Below are 19422 nucleotides of genomic sequence, written 5' to 3' on the forward strand. Positions count from 1 at the left end.
AATGCCATCTGTGTTTGGGAGGTTCCCAAGACCCCTCCCTCCTGTCGGTTTCAGGGATTCACTAAGAGGGCTCCTTGGGTTCAGCACATAGTCATATTTTCAAGGCTATGATTTATTACAGCCACAAGGTACAAAGCAAAATAAGTAAAGGAGAAAGGAGCTTGGGGGAAAGCATGGAGGAAATTAAGAGCAAGCTTCCAAGGGTCGTCTCCCAGGATGTGCTTAATGCCCCCCAGCCATGAGTCGTGACAACACAAGTGAAATGGTGTCAACCAGGGAAGCTCTTTGGCTACTCATCGCTTAGGGTTAGGATGGGGGCTGATCATACAGGTACCTCCAGCCTGGCACATACCCCAGTTCCAGACCCCAGAAAGAACAGCAAGTATTTATTTATAGCATAAGCTACATTTTTAAATAGATTAAGCATGCTGGCATCGCTGACCCAGTGGACATGAGTTTGAGCAGACTCTGGGAGATAGTGAAGGACAGGGAAGCCTGGTGTGATTCAGTCCGTGGGGTCGCAAAGAGTCTGACACGACTGAGCGACTGAACAACAAAGGCATGATGAGCCTCTCTTAACAGTTAATGGTGGTGGGGACCTTCCTAAAATCCAAGTTCCCTGATACTGTCCAAGGGCCAAACTGCTGAGCAACCTTTTTGAAGGAGAGCAGTCAGATTTTGCTGTATTAACTCTTTCTTACCCACAGCCTATCAACTTCTTAGTAGCCTGGCCCCTGCTTACATTTTTTAGAAACTACTTACTTATTATTGATTTTTGGTTGTCCTGGGTCTTCACTGCTGTGTGCAGGCTTCCTCCTGTGGTGAGCAGGGAGCTACTTGCAGTTGCAGCGCACGGGCTTCTCATTGCAACAGCTCCTCTTATTGTGGGGCACAGGCTCTAGGGTGTTCAGACCCAGTAGTTGTGATGTACAGGCTGAGTTGCCCCGGGCATGTGGGATCTTCCCGGACCAGGGATCGAACTGGTGTCTGCTGCATTGGCAGGTGGGTTCTTAACCAGTGGACCACCAGGAAAGTCCCCTTGCTTACCCTTTTCATCATCCCTTGTCCTGCTCTTCCTCTTTGCTCACCTCCGGTGGCCACACTGTTCTCCTCTCTGTATTTCCAAGTCTCTTCCCCAACTAATTCTACCTCAGGGCCTTTGCATGGACTGTTCCTAGAATACTCATCCCACACCCAGTTCCTCCTTCTCAGATCTCAGGTTAAATGTCCTCTCTCCAGCAAGGCCCCTCTCCGCTGCTCCATCTGAGGCTGGTCCTGCTGTACCCACTATTATTCACTCTCATCAGTTACATTCAGTCACTCAGTTGTGTCTGACTCTGCAACACTATGGACTACAGCACGCCAGACCCCCCCTGTCCATTGCCAACTCCCAGAGTTTACCCAAACTTATGTCCGTTGAGTCGGTGATGCCATCCAACTATCTCATCCTCTGTCGTCCCCTTCTCCTCCTGCCTTCAATCTTTCCCAGCATCAGGGCCTTTTCAAATGAGTCACCTTTTCCCATCAGGTGGCCAAAGTATTGGATTTTCAGCTTCAGCATCAGTTCTTCTAATGAATATTCAGTACTGATTTCTTTTAGGATGGACTGGTTGGATCTCCTTGATGTCCAAGGGACTCTCAAGAGTCTTCTCCAACACCACAGCTCAAAAGCATCAATTCTTCAGTGCTCAGCTTTCTTTATAGTCCAACTCTCACATCCATACATGACCACTGGAAAAACCGTAGCTCTGACTAGATGGACCTTTGTTGGCAAAGTAATGTCTCTGCTTTTGAATATGCTATCTAGGTTGGTCATAGCTTTTTCTGCCAAGGAGCAAGCATCTTTTAATTTCATGGTTGCAGTCACCATCTGCAGTGATTTTGGAGCCCCCAAAGTAAAGTCTCTCACTGTTTCCATTGTTTTCCCATCTATTTGCCATGAAGTGATGGGACCAGAGGCCATGAACTTAGTTTTCTGAATGTTGAGTTTAAGCCAACTTTTTCACCCTCCTCTTTCACTTTCATCAAGAGGCTCTTTAGTTCTTCGCTTTCTGCCATAAGGGTGGTGTCACCTGCATATCTGAGGTTATTGATGTTTCTCCTGGCAATTTTGATGTCAGCTTGTGCTTCATCCAGCCCAGTGTTTCTCATGATGTGCATAAGCAGGGTGACAATAAATAAGCAGCCCTGACATACTCCTTTCCCTATTTGGAACCAGTCTGTTGTTTCATGTCCAGTTCTAACTGTTGCTTCCTGACCTGCATATAGGTTTCTCAAGAGTCAGGTCAGGTGGTCTGGTACTCACTCTCATAGCAGTTGTATTATTTAATCGTTGCCTAGTTTGTCTCTATAAACAGGTAATTATCATTGTGTGAATTGAGGAGATTCTTGAGAACCAATAGCAAGTTTCAGATGTGAATCTTTTTGGTTCCTGATTTTCAGAGAGAAGAGAAACGGTATGCATTATATGAAAATTCAAAAAAAAAACAACCCACCTTAAACCCAATAGTTACTGAATTCAGATAACAAGCATCTGGATAGTGAGGATATGTGTATTTATTTGCTGAACTTGCCTTTCTCTCCATCTTCCCATTCACGCTGAAGTTTATGAGCTCCATCAGGGTTTGCATCTCTGTTATTGTTTATCGTCATTGTTTTCCCTCCATGCATTGTGGCGTCTCAGGCACTGTGCCTGGTCTGATAAGCATCCAATAATCATTTGTGGAATGAATGAATAAATGAATGAATGAATTATTCTGATGACTCCATGGGGCTGTGAAACACAGTGGGAAGGACAGCTCCCCCAAACTCAGAGCACTGAGGAAAAGATCAGTAGGTTAAGGCAGAGTTTCCCCACGGCTCCCAATTTTTAGTGTTAAAAAAATGTTCCTCAACCTTTTTATTATTGTCTCCTATGGAGCCTTTTCAGACATACTTTCCCTAACTGCTCTTCCTTATGGAATTTTCATACAGTTGATATACCATATAACTGTTCATGTTTTTTATGTATATCGTGCCTTATGCATCAAAGAGTCATATTGGTTTTGCCTCTCAAGATCCAAATTGTGCTCTCTAGGGAATGAACGATGTAACCCAAGAGAAAGCCGTTGTCCTTATGGGCATTCATGACCTGCTCCCTTCCTGTTACTTCCCTTCCTCTCCAGCAGGGAGCGCTACCTCTAGTTCCCCTAGCACCCAGGTCCCTTTGGCAAACTTCTTGGTTACGCCTTTTTTCCAGCCATCATTGAGAAGAAGACCAATGACTTGCTGGTGTTAGAATCCTACAAGCGGCTTATGGAAATGGAAGTGGCAGAGGCGGAGGTCCAGCCATCCTTCCTCAACCCCTTCTGGGGTGGCTCCGCCCTCCTCAAGCCTGCAGAACCCATCAAGGTCATCCCCCCAGTGTTCGGGGCTGACCCCTTTAGCGACAAGTTGGATGAAGGTGAGTTCTCTTCTTACCTGGAGTTTTCTTTCTACAGCATGATGACAAAGCCACAGATTCTGAAGTGTAGATATCTCAGATACTTTAAAAAATTACAACTACTCTGACCATTTCATGAACCTTAAAGTAGCCAAAATTTCCGAGTTGGCACGTTATGAGCAGACGAGATTCCCTGATCCCGTCTCCTATCCTCACCGTATGCTCTTGAGTCTCGCTCCACCTGTGACCTCCTTTCCCCAACCCCATCTGTGTCCCCCCACCCCATGATTGAAGCAGCTGAGGCTTGGTTCACACCAGAGATTAACTGTGGCCCTGTGGGCGCAGGCACATTAATCTTCTTTGCTTTTGGAGGCAGAAGCTGGTGGTACTGTGGTTTGCGGGGGTTGAGGGAACTAGCCCTTCTCTCTGAAGGTGGGGGTAAAGTCTGGCCCCACGTGGTGTTTGGTGGGTAGTTTGGCAACATGTTCCGGAAGGTTGAGGAGTGGTTATATTACTGAGCCAGGCTGCATCTTTGCGATGCGCAGCAAGCCAGGCCAAGACACAGAGGGTCAGCAGAGAGAGGGTGATTCATTCGCAAGTCCGCAAAGCCAAGGAGAGGAGATGGGGAGACAAATCTCCAAAATTCCCCTCCCAGAAAGCAAGGGGCTCTGGTGTTTATGGGATAAAGAATAAAGATGCCAGGTGATCTGAGGCATGGAACATGTGGGGAAAGGTGATTGGAAAATGGTGCCCTAATCCTGGTTCTGTATAGGTGTAACTAAGTGTTGGGCCTCTGTGTGTTCAAGATGTCATCCAGCAACACTAGCATGTGCTCAGTGGAAGGATTGTGGTTCTATCCAGGGTTAACCTGCTCAGCTGGAACTAGACACAGCTGAACCCAAGCTCCTAGAAAACAACTCAGGCAGACACATTGTTTAGGCCACATGTTGCCTGGAGGACAAGCGAGACGTTTATACCAATAAGAAAATGACCTTGATTAGTGAAGGAAGGTTACAGGTGAAATAGGCTTACCTAATAATTACCCTGGATTTCAGATACATGCGTAGAGTCTGTAATCTTGCTTGTGGGAGTTGGTCCTTCAGAGAAAAACTTACTCAAGGTTCGAAGTTGAAAGTAGGAGGGCAGCCGAACTGGAAATGACTGAAATGCTTGCCTATTAGAGATTGGTTAAATAAGTTGCAGCTCACCCATGCATGTGATGGAATACTAGGCAGCCACTAAAAAGAATGCTGTGGGCTGACATGAACTGACATATGTGTATATGGCATCTAGTGTCCAGGGATGCTGCGTAAAACCTACAGTTCACAAGACAGCCTTTCACAACCTGGTACATAAGAGATGGAGAGGGGGTGGGGAGAGAGAAAAGGAAGGAGGAGGAGGAGGAAGGGAAGGAAAGTATCTAGATTACACATATAAAAATGAAGAGGATGTATATGCCGACTTACAGTGGGTATTTCTGGGTGGTGGGTTGCAGAGAATTTTTTATTTCTGAGTTAATTCTGTCATTGCTTAGAATTTTCTTTTACAGTGACCTTGTGTGATTTCAGTAACCAGAGGGGAAAAATTGGTTTTTAAAAAAGTTTCCCCTCTTCTGTGAGCAGCATTTCAAGCGTGCAGGTGTGCCAAGAATGGAGGGAGGGAATTGCCAATATGTGCGCATGCAGAGATGCACAGGTGTACACACATCTGTTTGATTTATTCAGAGCAACTGAAAGTTAACCGGAGTGAAAACCAGGGCTGGTGTCAGCCACCTTAGCACAGCTTCTCTTGACCCTTTGAGTTCTTAAATGAGGAGGGTGGCAGAGAACAGCCATTGATAACACTGTCCTCACAAGGTCAGGAATATACAGATGATATCTTCATTTCTGTTCAAGGGAATATTGATAAACATTGGGTTCTCTTAGCCCACTAGCCTCTATGGCTTGCATGTGTAAATTAGAAGAGGGAAGCCCCTCTAGGCAGATTAATTAGGAAAAGCCACCCCTGCTGGATAGACGTGGCTTGGCAATCAAGTGTGTGTGGGTGGGGGGGGGTGGGTTTCAGTCCTGCAGAAACAGGTGTCTTTGTGCAGTCTACATCCCGAGCAACTGCACGTGGTGGCCCTATCTCCGTGATATTAAATCCAACTCACCTTCACATCCTCGTCTGGGAGGAAAAAGACGGTTATTGTCTGGTCATCCCTGAGCAGCACATCCCTGCCTGTCCTCCCTCTCCCTGAACGTGGAGACTGTTCACACTCCCACCCCCAGTGCTGTGGAGTGTCACCAAGCCAGGCTTGGAGCTCCTTGAACAGGGTGAAGGGGCACTAGCCCTGGGAAGGAAGCCCGCCCTTCCGCTGTGCTGGATTTGATTTTGAACTCCTCACATGGGTCCGTCTTTGGTGCAGTGGAGCAGCCCCTGGACCACAGCAGCCTTCGGCAAATGGCGCTCAGTCACTACACCGCAAGAGAGTCTCGGAACAGGGACAGCACGCCCGAAAAGGGGGACGAGCTGAAGTCCAAGAAGAAGGCGACAGCCTGAGGCGGCTCTGGCCATTTGTACATAACTAGAGAGAGTAAATGTTTTGTTCTCTAACCTCAGTGCCTTTTCACACTCATTACTAAGAGACTGGGGCACTGGCACCTCCCTGGGATGGTGTGGAGGAGCAGGAGGGTGGAGATCCAAAGCTGACATAGGTGGCGAGAGTGGTGTGAGGTCACTGTGGCCCTTGAGATGGTAACCCCCCATCACGGCTCACCAGGTGAAGTGTAGGGGCCACATGGGAGCCAAAATACTGATTTCACGTCCTAGAACCATATAGGGTGCAGCAGACTCACAGGTGGGAACCTGGAGCCGAGGAGGCCCTGTGTCTGTATCTGTGTGTGGGATGGGCGCATGGATGAGTGTGTCACTGTAGAGCTGTGTCCAGGATGTCTTGCCCTGAAACACAAACTCCGTTTGAGTGCCACAAGCTGGGGCCTCTCCAGGGCCTGGTCTTGTCTCTGCAGGAGCCCCAGGTCACAGGTTCTGGATGTGAGGGGGGCATGGGTCATCACAGGGTGTGGATCATGAAGGGTCATCATGGTATGGCATGGGGGTCCTGAGTCCTTGCCCTCTCAGTTGGCTTGAAAGGAACCCCATTTCCCAGCAGGTGATGTCATTGGAGCAGACCCTGAGTTTCTCCTCTGGGGGTCTCTGTTATTGTTCTTGAACCTTAAAGACTCACTTCAGTTCTGGCTCCTCCAACCACCCAAACCGTCTGATTCCCTCTAGGTGACCCCAGCTGCCACTTTGATCCCAGCTTCAGCTCTTTGTTTCCAGGACATCTTGTGCTTTGGCTAGGTCTCAGATTCTTGGGGTTCCCTTGAAAACTTAGACTACCTGACATCTACTCCCCCTTCCTCCTAAACTACATCTGGACTTTCCGTTGGGAATGGCCCTTCCCACCCTCAGGCCATGTAAGGTTTGGAAGGGGCTGATTTTAGCCCCCGTGCAAGGGTTGGTCATTTGAGCAAGTCTGCTAGTCAGGGTACTGCACCTGTTTCAGGGTTGGTTCAGGTATCGCACAGGCCCTGCTTTGGGATTTGTGTGGAGCTGGGAGAGAGAGAGAGAGGTGTCCTCTCTCCACTAGGATTGCTGAAGGGATGGACAAGAACCAGGAACTGCTGGTGACCACTGGACCACCAGCAGAGTCCCAAGTCCCTGAAGATCTGTTTTAAGTAAAGAGTCACTAAGATTCAATAATAATGACAGCAGGGCCATCCCTAACTCATATACTGCCTTCATGGGAACTAGCAAAGGGTCTTCCTTACTCAAGGACACATCATGAACAAATACACGACCTCCTTTTTATTTGAACATGGACTCTGGGTGAATTTCCATCTGCCAGCTGTGTGGTCACATGGTAGCTCTAAGGCACCCAGGCTGCAAAGAAGATGGAGGTGGATAAATGAGGCAGCCACATGACCAGCTGGCCAAGGTCAGGGGTGGTGTGTTACTGGGCAAAATGAGAAGAGGGCAAGGATGCCCCCATCTGCCCACCCAAAGGCAAGCCACTCCCTTAGTCCTTCTCTTCTCCGTGGGTGATGATGTGCACCAGGTTCTTATAGTCCAAGTTGCCAGTCACATCAGGGGGGAAGGCGGCGAACATCTGCTCAATCTGCAACGAACCAGCAAGACAGGCTGAGGGTTTGGGGGGAAGGGCGGCCCAAGTGGAGAGGCAGCTGGGGCCTGGAGGATATGGGCTGCCATGGGCATCTCCCTCCCTGCCTTCCTGCTTCCTTCCCCAGGTGCTGACCCCAAGGGCCATCCTGCAGGGATGTTCCTAGGTACCCAGCCTGCAATGGGGAAAGCAGGGATTGCAAATTCAATTGTGTGTGTAAAGGGTGGGGCAGGTTATATAGGGGAGCACGATGGGCCTGTTGGGGACTGTGGTTAAATGGAGACATAGTCTATCTACAGAGATTATAACTCCTCAGGGCCAGCCATTGTGGCCATGTGGGCAAGGAGGTCAGACTCTTTGAGGAATTTGATTCTTTGAGGGAAATTTAATTTTTTTTAATGTGTAATTTCTACATTAAAAATTTTTTTCGTTGTTTAGTTGCTAAGTTGTGTCCGACTCTTTTGCGATCCTATGGAGTGTAGCCCACCAGCCTCCTCTGTCTACGGGATTTCCCAGGCAAGAATATTGGAGTGGGTTACCATTTCCTTCTCCAAGGGATCTTCTGATTCAGGGATCAAACTTGAGTCTCCTGCATTGGCAGGAGGATTCTTTACCATTGAGCCACCAGGAAGTCCTTAAAGAATATTAGCTAATTATTGTTTTTTTAATTTGGGGTTAATAATAGCTAACACATATTACCTTTTTCATGTATCAGCACTTCACACATTTGAACTCATTTAAAGTGTATTTCATAGTACACTCATCGTCATGTGTACTATGAAGTAGATTCTATTATTGTCCCCACTTTACAGATGAAGAAATTGAGGCACAGTGAGGTTAAGGAGCTTGTCCGAAGTCACAAAGATGGTGGGAGTTTAAAGGCAGGCTCTTTCAACTGCTTGAATTTTAAGGAGGAAATTCAAATAAAATTTTTAGTAAAATATGAAACTTCACGGAATCAGGCCTGAGAGGCTGCAAGGGACTATTTTAAATAGATTCATTAAGATTAATTAGCAATGTTGACAAGACAGTTGCTTGTTTATACAGGGCCTTTGATGAATTATTGATAACAATAGTGCCCCTTCTTCCAGGCACATTACTGCCACCTGCCAGAAAAAGTCTTACGTATGTTCTGATTTTAAGAAAATTCTAGCAAGACACTTTACTGCCATCTGCTGGAAAAAACTTGCAACAAATAGATACTCTGCAGTATATATTATTAAGGGCATCCAGGAGGATTGTGCGGTGTACAATCTATACAACAATACATGGTCACCCTGCATGACACCTTCAATCCCTCAGGAAATTGATGCCGTCACCAGGTCTCAATGTGTTACGAGGAAAGCAGAACCTGGAGTCAGACAGAGGTTTGGATCTAGGACCCGGCATTTCCCATTAGGGTTGTCCTTTCAGACTAGTAACTGCCTCCCTGAGCCTCAGTTTTGCCATCTGTAAAATGACCATAGTGCTAGTCACTACCTCACAGGGTGACTGAGGGAAGGAAATGAGATAAGGGCTCAGTAAACGAAAGCAGATTCTCTCTCAGTGTGGAGTCAGGGGTATTTTATGTAAGAGAGTCTGGAGAGGGAGTCCCTAGAAAGGTGAGGCCAGTAACTGCGGTACAGAGGGTGTCTGAAGGGCCCTGTTACCTCATCTTTGGAAAACCTCTCCGCCTGCGTGGTCAGCATCTCCTTGACACTGCAGAGAGAGAAAAGCAGATATTGCCCCTGGCTTTGTGGGGAGGGCTGTGGGGAGAATCAAGGAACCCCCCTGTCCCCCTCCCACCACTCACATCCCACTCACTAATCAGCCTTGAGCACTCCTTTGCCTTCAGGGTCAAACACTTTGAATGCATTGAGAATGGTCTCCTCGGGGTCTGCTCCTGAAACAGAAAATGGGGTTGATGTGCCATGGGTGGCTGAGAATCTGGGGTAAGGAAGAAAGACCTCACCATTTCTGAGCACCGAGCCTTGGTGTTTTGAAAGCGTGGGCTGAGAATTCAGTTATTTCTGGAGCAAACCCAAGGTCAGGCATGGATCTAGACTTAGAAAGACTGGGATTTGAATCCTGACTCCAGCATTTGTTAGCCGTGTAGCTTCAGGCACATGACTTTCCATCTCTGAGTCTCAGTTCCCCTTCTGTAGACGAGGATAAGAAGAGAAGCTACGTCCTAGACTAAGGGGATGCATATAATGCATTTAAAGTGCTTCGTATGAGGTCTGGATGAAGGCCAACCTTGGAGCACTATTAACTGCTCTTTTTATTCTCTCCCTCTCCTATGTTACCTTGCCTTCATCTGCCAACTCCTGTATGTTCTAGTGCTTTTAATTGATGCCCAAAGATGAAGACACATAAAGACAGACCCAAGTGCACAAACCAACACATACACATACACAGATATATACCTCTACAGACGTAGATGAACAGAAATACACATGAACTTACCCTTAAGTTTCTCCCCGAACATCTGTAGGAACACAGTAAAGTTAATGGGACCTGGAGCCTCCTTGAGCATTTCATCAATTTCCTCATTTTTCACGTTCACACGCCCTAGAGCAGGAGACAGACACTCAGCGATTCTGAGCTGGGACAGAAACAGCTGTCAGGGCACTGGCATTTGCCCTTGTAATCCTACTTCAAGGAATCTTGTCTAGGAATAATCGGAGACACAGTAGACGGGGCCAGAGATTCACGTGAGATGTTCTCAAAAGTGTTATTTATAATAACCAGACAACTGGAAACAACTCACAGAGGGTTTAGTTATTTTTAAAACTGTGCTTTCAGGACCTGGAACATTTTATACAGATGTTTTAATGTTTTACTCAAATAAGAAATCCTCATGTTATAAAATTAGCCCTTCTCACTTGGAGGTGGGAGAGACAGATCAGAATTTGAGGGAACTTTTTCAAATTATAGCTGCTCTAACCCACACGGCCTTGGAGATTCTGATATATTTGTCCTAGCCACTGTCACAAGCCCATATAGTATGTTTGTATAAATTAGAAAAAGCCACCGCTTATTAAGATATCTTATGTTTTAAGTGGCTACAAACACTAATAGTACTCTGTATAATTGCTCAGTATAAAACCTGCCCAGCTGTTCATGGACCTGATGAGGTCCATGGAATGGAGGAGGAGGTGACAGATTGGACACTTATATTTTGAAACAGTTCCAGGTACTCATGATCACCCTACTGAGATGTTAAATTTTAAAAGCTGAATCCAAAATAGAATGAGTCTAACTGTTAAGCATGCACGCACATGAGATGCCTAGGAAAAAAATTAGAGGCTCAGATGTTAACAGTGGAATATGCCCTCGTGGTCAACATTGTCTACTCCTTTATACTTTTCTGAATTTTCCGAGTTTTCTATTGTAAACTGCCATTGTATTCAAAACCATATAAAAATGATTTTAAAAGAAAAAGATATGTTAAGACACTCAAAGACTAAACACTTCTTTCCTATCCTCTGAAATTTGCCTTAAAGATTGATCTTGGTTGAGCTGTTTCAAAATGACAAGCTCTTGACCTTTTTGATAGCCTCACCTCCTGCCCCTCACGGGAGTGGGATAAGAAGACCTTCCTAGTTGGTGTTGGGTGGTGGTGTAGGGCGACGTACCAAGAGCAGCAAAGGTGTCCCTCAGGTCATTCTTGTCAATGAAGCCATCCCTGTTTTGATCCATGATGGTGAAGGCCTGTGAAAGAGAGGCGATTGTCTGGTCAACCCGGGAGAAATTGTGGGAAGGAGCCCCAGAGATTGTGCCAAGGGCTGGGGGAAGTGGGATTCTGGGGTTTTCAAGGAGCATCGAGGGATATTAGGTGTTAGATCTGGAGTTACTACAGGACCCAGCAATTTCATGCTTCCGTGTATTCCCAAGAGAAATGAGACCATGTATCCATACAAACAGCTGGGTGTGAATGTCCACATCAGCACTATTCACAATAGCTCCAAACTGATAAATGGATAAACAAATGTGGTCTCTCCCCACAATGGAATGTCATTCATCAATAAAAAGGAAATTCTGACACATGCTACAACATGGATGAACCTTGAAACATGATACTAAGTGAAAGAAGCCAGACACAAAAGGCCACATAGGGTATGATTCCATTTCTATGAAGCATTTAGAACAGGCAAATCCTTAGAGACAGAAAATAGACTAGTGGTTGTGAGGGGCTGCGGGGAGGGGGGATTCGGGAGTGACTGCTAATGGGTATGAGGTTTCTTTTGGGGGCGATGAAGATGTTCTAAAATTAGATAAGTGATGATGGTTGCAAAATGCTGTGACTGTATTAAATAACCACTGAATTGTACAGTTACTTTAAAAGGGTGAATACATGGTATGTGAATTACAACTTTATCAAGCTGTTGTTGAAAAAAAAAATGAGTTAAAAACTGGAGTCTGCTCACCAACTTGCAAGCCCACATTATCTGTAAAATGAAGCCAGTGATCTTTTCCAGCTGGCTCTGAGGGAGACTCCAAGAGCTTTGTGAATGCCCAGGTATTTTACCAATGACATTTCTTGAGTTCTTTTAACAACTGGTTCCTGAAAGTATTTGCACCCCCAGGTCATGCCCCCAAGCAGCTGATCTCATTCCAGAAGTTGGGACAGAGGGAGGGAGAAGGGAGGATGTAGTCTTCTCCGGGGAAGAGAACTATTTCAGGTTCAAATGTGACATTTCATCCCAGAAATTCCTCTCTCCCTGGCAGCCCGTGGGGCGTGATGTTCCTGTGATATGAATGCTGGTGGGGACAGAAGGGTCAAGTCTTATGTCCCATTGGAAGCCCCCAGTGGTTTCTCCTTTCATATAAAATATTGTGGCCTCTCCGGCATAGCTTTGGTGTGTTTTCCTCTGAAGGGCCAGGTGAGAGAGTGGATAACTCAGTATGAGCCATCAGGATGGCTGGAAAATTAATTCAGTGTATCCTGAGCCTGCAGCAGTGGTTTACTTTTACATAATTGGTACTTAGGTTCGCTTACGAAGGCACATCCCCATAGACTGGGGTAGGGTTTCAGGCCTAGCTAGCAGTCAACAATTAAGATGGTAAAAATTAAAATCTCAAGATACTCTCAGACATCTCTCTGACTGGCAGAAATCATGTTTGAGATGTTAACACCTAGTGTTGATGGAGATGTGGCAGGAAAGGCACCTTTTCCTCTTGGGGCTGATGGGAGTCAGAATGAGCACAGGATTTCTGGAGGGCAGCTTGGACCAGTGGTTGTACTTGGTTTTAGTTTCTTTTGTAAAAAAAAAAAAAAAATGTTCCTTCGATCCAACTGTTCCGCTTTTAGGAATTTACCCCAAGGAAATAACCAGAGATACAAGCAAAGGGTATTAATTATAATAGTAAAACATTCTAAACATAACATCTAACCATAAGAGGTGATTTAAAGAAATGATGGAAAATGTTGGTACTGAATTGCTCAAGAAAAAATAACAGGTACTGATTAGTGTGCATAGAAGATGGTCCCTTTGTTTAGCAAATATGTGCATACATAACAGAAACCACTGGCAGGGCTTATCCCAAAATGTTAACTGATCATCTCTGGGTCATAGAATTATAAGTCGGGTCATTTTTATTCTTCATGCATTTCTGAAATTCATTCCTACATTTTCAACAAGACATAGACTTTGTTTTGATGATCAGCAAAAGTTAATTTCTTTAAGTTATTCACACACATGTTCAGACCGAATTTGGGGTGTTTTGGGGAGGATAAAGACAAGCTAGGACTTCCTTGCTAATCCAAGGGTTAAGACACTGCACTTCCACTGCAAGGGTGTGAGTTCGATTCCTGGTTGGGAAACTAAGATCCCACACATGGCATGGGACGGCCAACAACAGAATGGAAACAAAGACAACATAACTGAGAGGTCTTTGCAGGGAATATGGAATGAGGGAAAGGCTCCTTCTAGCATGTGGGAATCTCCACCCAGTTGTACCCACCTCCTTAAATTCCTGGATCTGGGTCTGTTCAAACATGGAGAACACATTGGAATTGGCTCCCTCTGCTCTCTTCTTGGCTTTCTTAGGTGACTAGAGGGTAAAAAAAAAAACAAAAACCAGTTAAAAGAGTCAGAGGCTGGGAATTAGAAAACTAGATCAGGTTCCATCACTGGGTAAGTCTCAGCCACTCATCTGCGAAATGGGGGTGTGGTGCCGACACTCATCTCAAAAGGGCAGTGCTGGAAAGTTAAAAGGACATGGAATAAGACTTCTCAAAGTCAGCCTGGTTCTGGTGGATGGTAAAAGACTGTGGGTCTTGCAGCAGCTCCTTTGCAAACTAGGGGAGGTAGAGGTGTGTCTCCAGGGATGGAGGCCAGGCTTTCGGATCAGCTCCAGCAGGACCCAGCTGCTTTTGTTCTGATGCATTTCACAAAAAGTTCAGTAATGCACAGAAGGAAAATTGATTGGAGGCGAAAAAAAAGTCAGGCTCACTAAACCATGAAGAATGCGAGATGAAATGACACATTTTCAGGGTGTTAAAACCCAACTGCTCTGTCCCCCTCGATTTTCCCCTGATCCAAATGGCAGCAACATCTCCTCTCTAAATGTTCTGTCCTTGCACCATGCAAACAGAGCAGAGGGGAGTGAGTTAACATTTCCCCACCTGCTTCTGACTTGAGTTACAGCAAACGCTTGAACACTGCATATGTTATTGCATTTAGTCCTCATAACTGCTCTGTCAAGTGGATGCTATTATTACCATCGCCATTTTCCCGGGGAGGCAACCGAGGCTCAGAGAGGTTGGCTCATTTACCCAAGGTCACACAGTCACAAAAAGGCAGAGCCAGTGTCGAACTCGGGCAGACTGACTCCAGAGTCTGTGCCCCTAACCACAGCCTTACACTGATCCTGATTTTGGGGGCTTCCTGCTTCTGGAGAGGGACACCTAACTAAACAACAGAGGGAGAGAGGTTTTAAATTTGCAAGTTCAAAAGGTGAAAACAAAAAGATTCTTTTCCCCAGCTGCCTGAACAAGAGAAAAGAATTACAATTTGATCCTTAAAAGCGTTCAATCCCATTTTGTAAGCCCTGGGAGTTATTGATTCCTCAAGAGGTCAGTAGACAAGCCATAAAAAAGCCAACTCTCTTACTTTGTTTTTGCGAGTCCCCGGGAGCTGCTGTTATTTGTGGCTTATCGGGGGCATTGATTGGGGTTCCTCTGTGTGCACGCTGCAAGCAGTGCTTTTTCCTCCAGGATCTGGGGCCCCAGAGAGCTGCTGTGCTCCCCCTCCCATCTGGTCCTTTGCTTGTAGGTGGTGTCCCCTCCTCGCCACCCAGCATCACTTACCTCCTCCGGGGGCCCTGAGTACTCACCATGGTGGAAAGGACACAGCACTGCTCCCCCAGAAGAATCCCACGGTCTGCCCAGCTCTCTTCAGCCCGGGAACAATAAATACTTCCTCCCCAAGTTTAAAAATAACCCCATGACCACTTTTGGCAGTGGTAGGTGAGGCGGACACCACCTAAGGCCCCCCCACCCCATGCCGTTCTTCTGAAGTAAGGGCAGCTCAGTCGCCACCCGGTGACACGTGGGACCCAGAAAGGCATTCAAGGTTAAAGAGCCGGGCGGCTGGTGCACAGGGAGAGATGCTGCTCGCTCGCTGCAGCGCTTGGGCAGTCGGCACTTGTGCTTGTCAATTTTGAGGAGGAAAATGGTGGGGAGAGCAGACTTAAAAATTCTCTTACATTATCAGTCACGGGTCCCACCTCAGGGCCTTCGCTCCTGTGGGTTCCTCTGCCAGGAATGCTTTTCCATCTGCCATCTGTGAACCTCCTTCCCTCACCTCCTTCAGGTCTTTGCTCACCTTCTCAATGAGACCTCCTCAGCACGCTATTTTACAAATAACCCTTTAGGGACTTCCCTGGAGGTCCAGTGGTTAAGAATCTGCCTGGCAGTGCAGGGGACATGGGTCCGATCCCTGGTCAGGGAACCAAGATTCTGCATGCTGCGGAGCAACTAAGCCTGCTCGCAGCAACTACTGAGCCTATGGGCCACAGCTAGAGAGACAGAGTGCTCCCGTAACTCGAGAGTCTGTACTGTGATGAAAGATCCTGCATGACGCAGCGAAGATCTTGAGTGCCACAACTAACCTGATGTAGCCAAATAAATATTTTTTAAAAAGCAGCCATTTAGCCCTGCAGAGCCCTTTCTCTGCCTTGTGTTTCTCCCCAGCATTTACCACTTCCTAGAAGCCTGGCATGCTGCAGCCCATGGTATCGCAAAGAGTCAGACACGACTGAGCTACTGGACAACAACATACTGTGCAGTTCACTTATTTTGTTCACTCTCAGTGGGCCGCTCAGGAGGGTGAGTCCTCACCACACTCTCCTCGGCTCCAAGCTCTTGACTGGCCAGCACACAGCAGCTGCTCAGCAAGTCTGTTAACTGATTGAAGTAACAGCTCTCATCAAGTGCCTGCTGTGTGCCAGGAACCGTGTATATGTTTTGTGCTCCTGTTTAAAATCTAATCACCCTGTGAGGGAGAGACCCCCTTGTTTTCTGTGTCCCTGTTTCACAGATGAGGAAACAGGCTGAGAGGAAAAATGAGATGCCTGGGATCAGACAGAAGCTGGGAGTGGATCTGAGGCCCATTTGCTTCCAGAGTCCAGGCTCTTAAAGGGCCTTGGGAAAGGTGGTTTGCTGTCAGAACTCAAGGCACTGTGATGGTTAATCTCTCTCAGGATGGTTTTCCTCCTGTGGCCTCGCAGGCAGCCTTGGGATCCAAGGAGTGAGAAGGGAGGGCTTGGAATAAAGTCGTGGCCTTGTTTAGTGGCCGTGGGTGACGGGCTTCAGAGTCCAAGAACCAGAACATCTGCCTCTAAGAAGCAGAACATCTCCTCAGCCGCCCCAGTGGTATAGCCACAGAGTCAGTGGCTGGCTGGGTGGTCACCTCCTCGTGGAGCCCTGCTGCATGCCAGGCGTGGGGCTAGTGTAGGGGAGACAGCCGCCTAGCGACAAACTGCATGCCTCATGACACGGTGCAAGGGGTAGATGGATGAAAAGATACAAATGCACAACGCAGAGAATTTCCAGTGGTGACAGATTCGACAGAGGGAAGAAATAGAGATGGGTAGTGCCAGGCAGCAGTGCTGAGCAGAGATGGGGAGAGTGCTCCTGGCCCCAGGGACAGCAGGAGCCTCAGAGGAGGACAGATTGGGAATCTTGCGGAGCAGAAGGAGCATGCGACCTGAGCTGAGTGAGTGAGGGAGCCAGGGGCGCAAGGTGAGGCAACAGCAAGGTGTGCAAGGCAGACCACATGGTTTGGCCTTGGAATTTCACACCAGAAACGAGGGGAGCAGGAGACACTGTGTCGAACCAGCCCCTAGGCTGCCCATGCCAGGGGCAATCTGACTGGGAGCAAGGCCAGCAAACGAGATCCTATCAACCAAATCAATCTACCAATATGTGCTCAGTTGCTCTGATGTGCTGAAACCTCTGTGGATGTTGCTGGAGAAAACGGGAAGATCCTTGGCCCCTAGGAAAGAACAAGGTAGTTAAGGAAACGAGTAACACAGACTTTGCTTTCCTTGTCAAGGGCCTGAGTAGGGATTGTTAGAAAGTTTTCATTCAACCTTAGGCAGTTTGAGGCAGTGGAGTGGAATGATTGCGCCCTCAGGCTGGGAGGTCAGACAGAATTGCACTTGAACTGGGGGCGGGGGGCACGCTGTGTGACCTTGGGCAAGTGACTTTACCTCTCTGAGCACAGAAAGTGAGAACCATAAAAAGCCCTTCCTTAAGAGATTTTTCCAGAGTGAGTAACTATGAGGCCCAGGCAGGTCCTCAGTAAATGGCAGTGATCACTCAGATAGAAAAAAATTTCACTTTTGGGGGTGCAAACCCAAAAATAATTTATTGCCATGGCACACACAAAAAAAGCGTACGTTATTTCCTCCCTGCAGTCACACCTGGGTTAGAATTACCCAGGAGCCGATTCTAAAGAATCTTTAATAACAAAAAAACGTATTTTGCTGTCTGTGTGCAGGCACAGGTGCACACACCTGAGTGGGCACATGCACCCACACCCATGCACTTGTGCACATGTCCAGAGGCTCATAATAACACACATCTATGCACACTCACACGCACATGTACCTGCACGCAGACAGAGCAAAAAGAGCTTTTCTGCCCAAGATTCTCTGACAACACCAGAACAGATGTTTCCCAAGCTAATAGGCACACCATGGATTTCCAGTAAAACACTTGTGTGAGCAGTCAGTAGCTATAAATGGGTAAACAAAAAGTTTGTTGCAGCCACAGTAGATGTTCAGAATGCATGGTAGGGGTAGAGAGTCCCTGGTTGAGGCCCCTCCAGAGGGGCATCTGTACAGCTGGACCCTCTAAGAACATATTTTATTCAACTGGGCCTTTGGGAGAAGATGCTGGGGAGAGAGTTTCGGCTCTGTTAATTCAAGGTGGGTGGGAGGGTCTTGGTCAGGGTGATAAGTTTCTCAGGGCCTCAGTTTCCTCATCTGGGAAATGGAGACCATAATAGTACACACACCTTCATAAGGCTGTTGAGAGGATTAAGTGAGATTATGTGTGTCAGGGAAATCCTGGGAACATGGCACCTTGAGTAGGTTGTGGTGCCATGTGGCCACCAGGACTTGGGCCCACAGGCTGTGTTAGACCTTAGGTTCTGTTGTTGGAGAACCGAATATCCCCTCTTGTCAATGAGCTGGACTGGCCCTGGGGAGTCCCCGAGAGCCCTGGGAGTGGCAGTCTGAGAAGACTTGGGGTTTGGGTCTGTGTAGACGTTCAAGGGTACGTTCAGCCCCAACCTCAAGGGTATATCAGGGGAGGGAGCTTCATGGCTGGGCTGAAGCTTCTCTGTCCTTGATGCTGGTACAGCTAAGGCACCTTGCCTGAGAATGCAGCTCTACTGGGCCTGAGAGCTTTTCACTGCTGGTGGGATTCCTATGGTCAAGAAGTATCCAACAATCAGACCTAAGTTCCATGGAGCCAAAGAGAAAAATAACTGCCCACCTGAACAGAAGACAAAGAGAAGAACATCGGGCAGAACAATCAGAAAATGAATCTAGTGGATTAGTTCCTTACTGCAGCTATAAAAATATTACCATAAATTTGGTGGTTTAAGAGAGCACCAATTTATTCATCTCATGGTTCTAGAGGTCAGAAATCAATTGAAAATGCAGGGCTAACATTCCTTCTGGAGGGTCTCATGGAGAATCCATTCCTTGCCTTCTCCAGCTCCTAGGGCCTGTCTACACCCCTTGGCTCGTGGACACATCACTCTAGGCTCTTGGCTTCTGAGGACCCCCATGATTATTTTGGGCCAGTGTGGGTAATCCAGTAATCTTGGTGGGGGAGTCATCTCCCCACTTCCAGATTTTTTATCGCCTCTGCAAAGTCCCCTTTGTCAGGGGACCTTACAGGTAAGGTAACATACTCACAAGTTACAGGGACATGGACATTTCCGAGGACTTTTATACTGTCCTCCACATCTAGTGAGCAGAGGAGGAAACAGAGCAACAGCTAAGTAATATTAATTACAACAATAAAACTTAAGTGTATTAAAATTCATGGAACTGTACATGAAAAAGGGTCAATTTTATCGAACGGTAATTTTAAAAATTACCTGTTGACGATTTTAAAAGAAGGCGTGAGGAGAGGAAAAAATATAAGTAGTGCTTATAGATGTACTTTGTTTTAAAGCAAGAATGATATCAACCCAAATTTCAAAGGACATGAATTACTTAAATATTTATTGGTGCCCCACTCAGGGCAGGGTCCTGTTCTTAGGGCTTGATGTATGTTAGTAAAACTTTGTTTGGTTAAGGAGAGAGATGTACATACTAAGCTTCAATTTGAGAA

General features: G+C 46.8%; 2 protein-coding genes across 2 annotated transcripts in view; one reads left to right on the plus strand and one right to left on the minus strand.

Moving 5' to 3' along the window:
• The window catches only part of CCDC63 (coiled-coil domain containing 63), a 35566-nt gene extending 29550 nt beyond the window's left edge, over positions 1-6016 (plus strand). The window contains exons 10-11 of the mRNA XM_069557871.1: positions 3239-3442; positions 5829-6016. Coding sequence (XP_069413972.1) covers positions 3239-3442; positions 5829-5962 — 338 coding nt within the window. The 3' untranslated portion in view covers positions 5963-6016. The remainder of the gene's footprint in view (positions 1-3238; positions 3443-5828) is intronic.
• A 1239-nt stretch (positions 6017-7255) lies between these two features.
• Positions 7256-15075, minus strand: MYL2 (myosin light chain 2). The gene is made up of 7 exons (XM_069557993.1): positions 14904-15075; positions 13530-13619; positions 11201-11276; positions 10029-10133; positions 9387-9465; positions 9233-9281; positions 7256-7580 (listed from the first exon to the last, which is right to left on the minus strand). The coding sequence occupies exons 1-7, from the start codon at positions 14904-14906 to the stop codon at positions 7482-7484; spliced, it is 501 nt and encodes a 166-aa protein (XP_069414094.1). The 5' UTR covers positions 14907-15075; the 3' UTR covers positions 7256-7481.
• Between the last annotated feature and the right edge of the window lie 4347 nt (positions 15076-19422).

This window comes from Ovis canadensis, chromosome 17 (assembly GCF_042477335.2).
Source record: "Ovis canadensis isolate MfBH-ARS-UI-01 breed Bighorn chromosome 17, ARS-UI_OviCan_v2, whole genome shotgun sequence".
Taxonomy (NCBI): domain Eukaryota; kingdom Metazoa; phylum Chordata; class Mammalia; order Artiodactyla; family Bovidae; genus Ovis; species Ovis canadensis.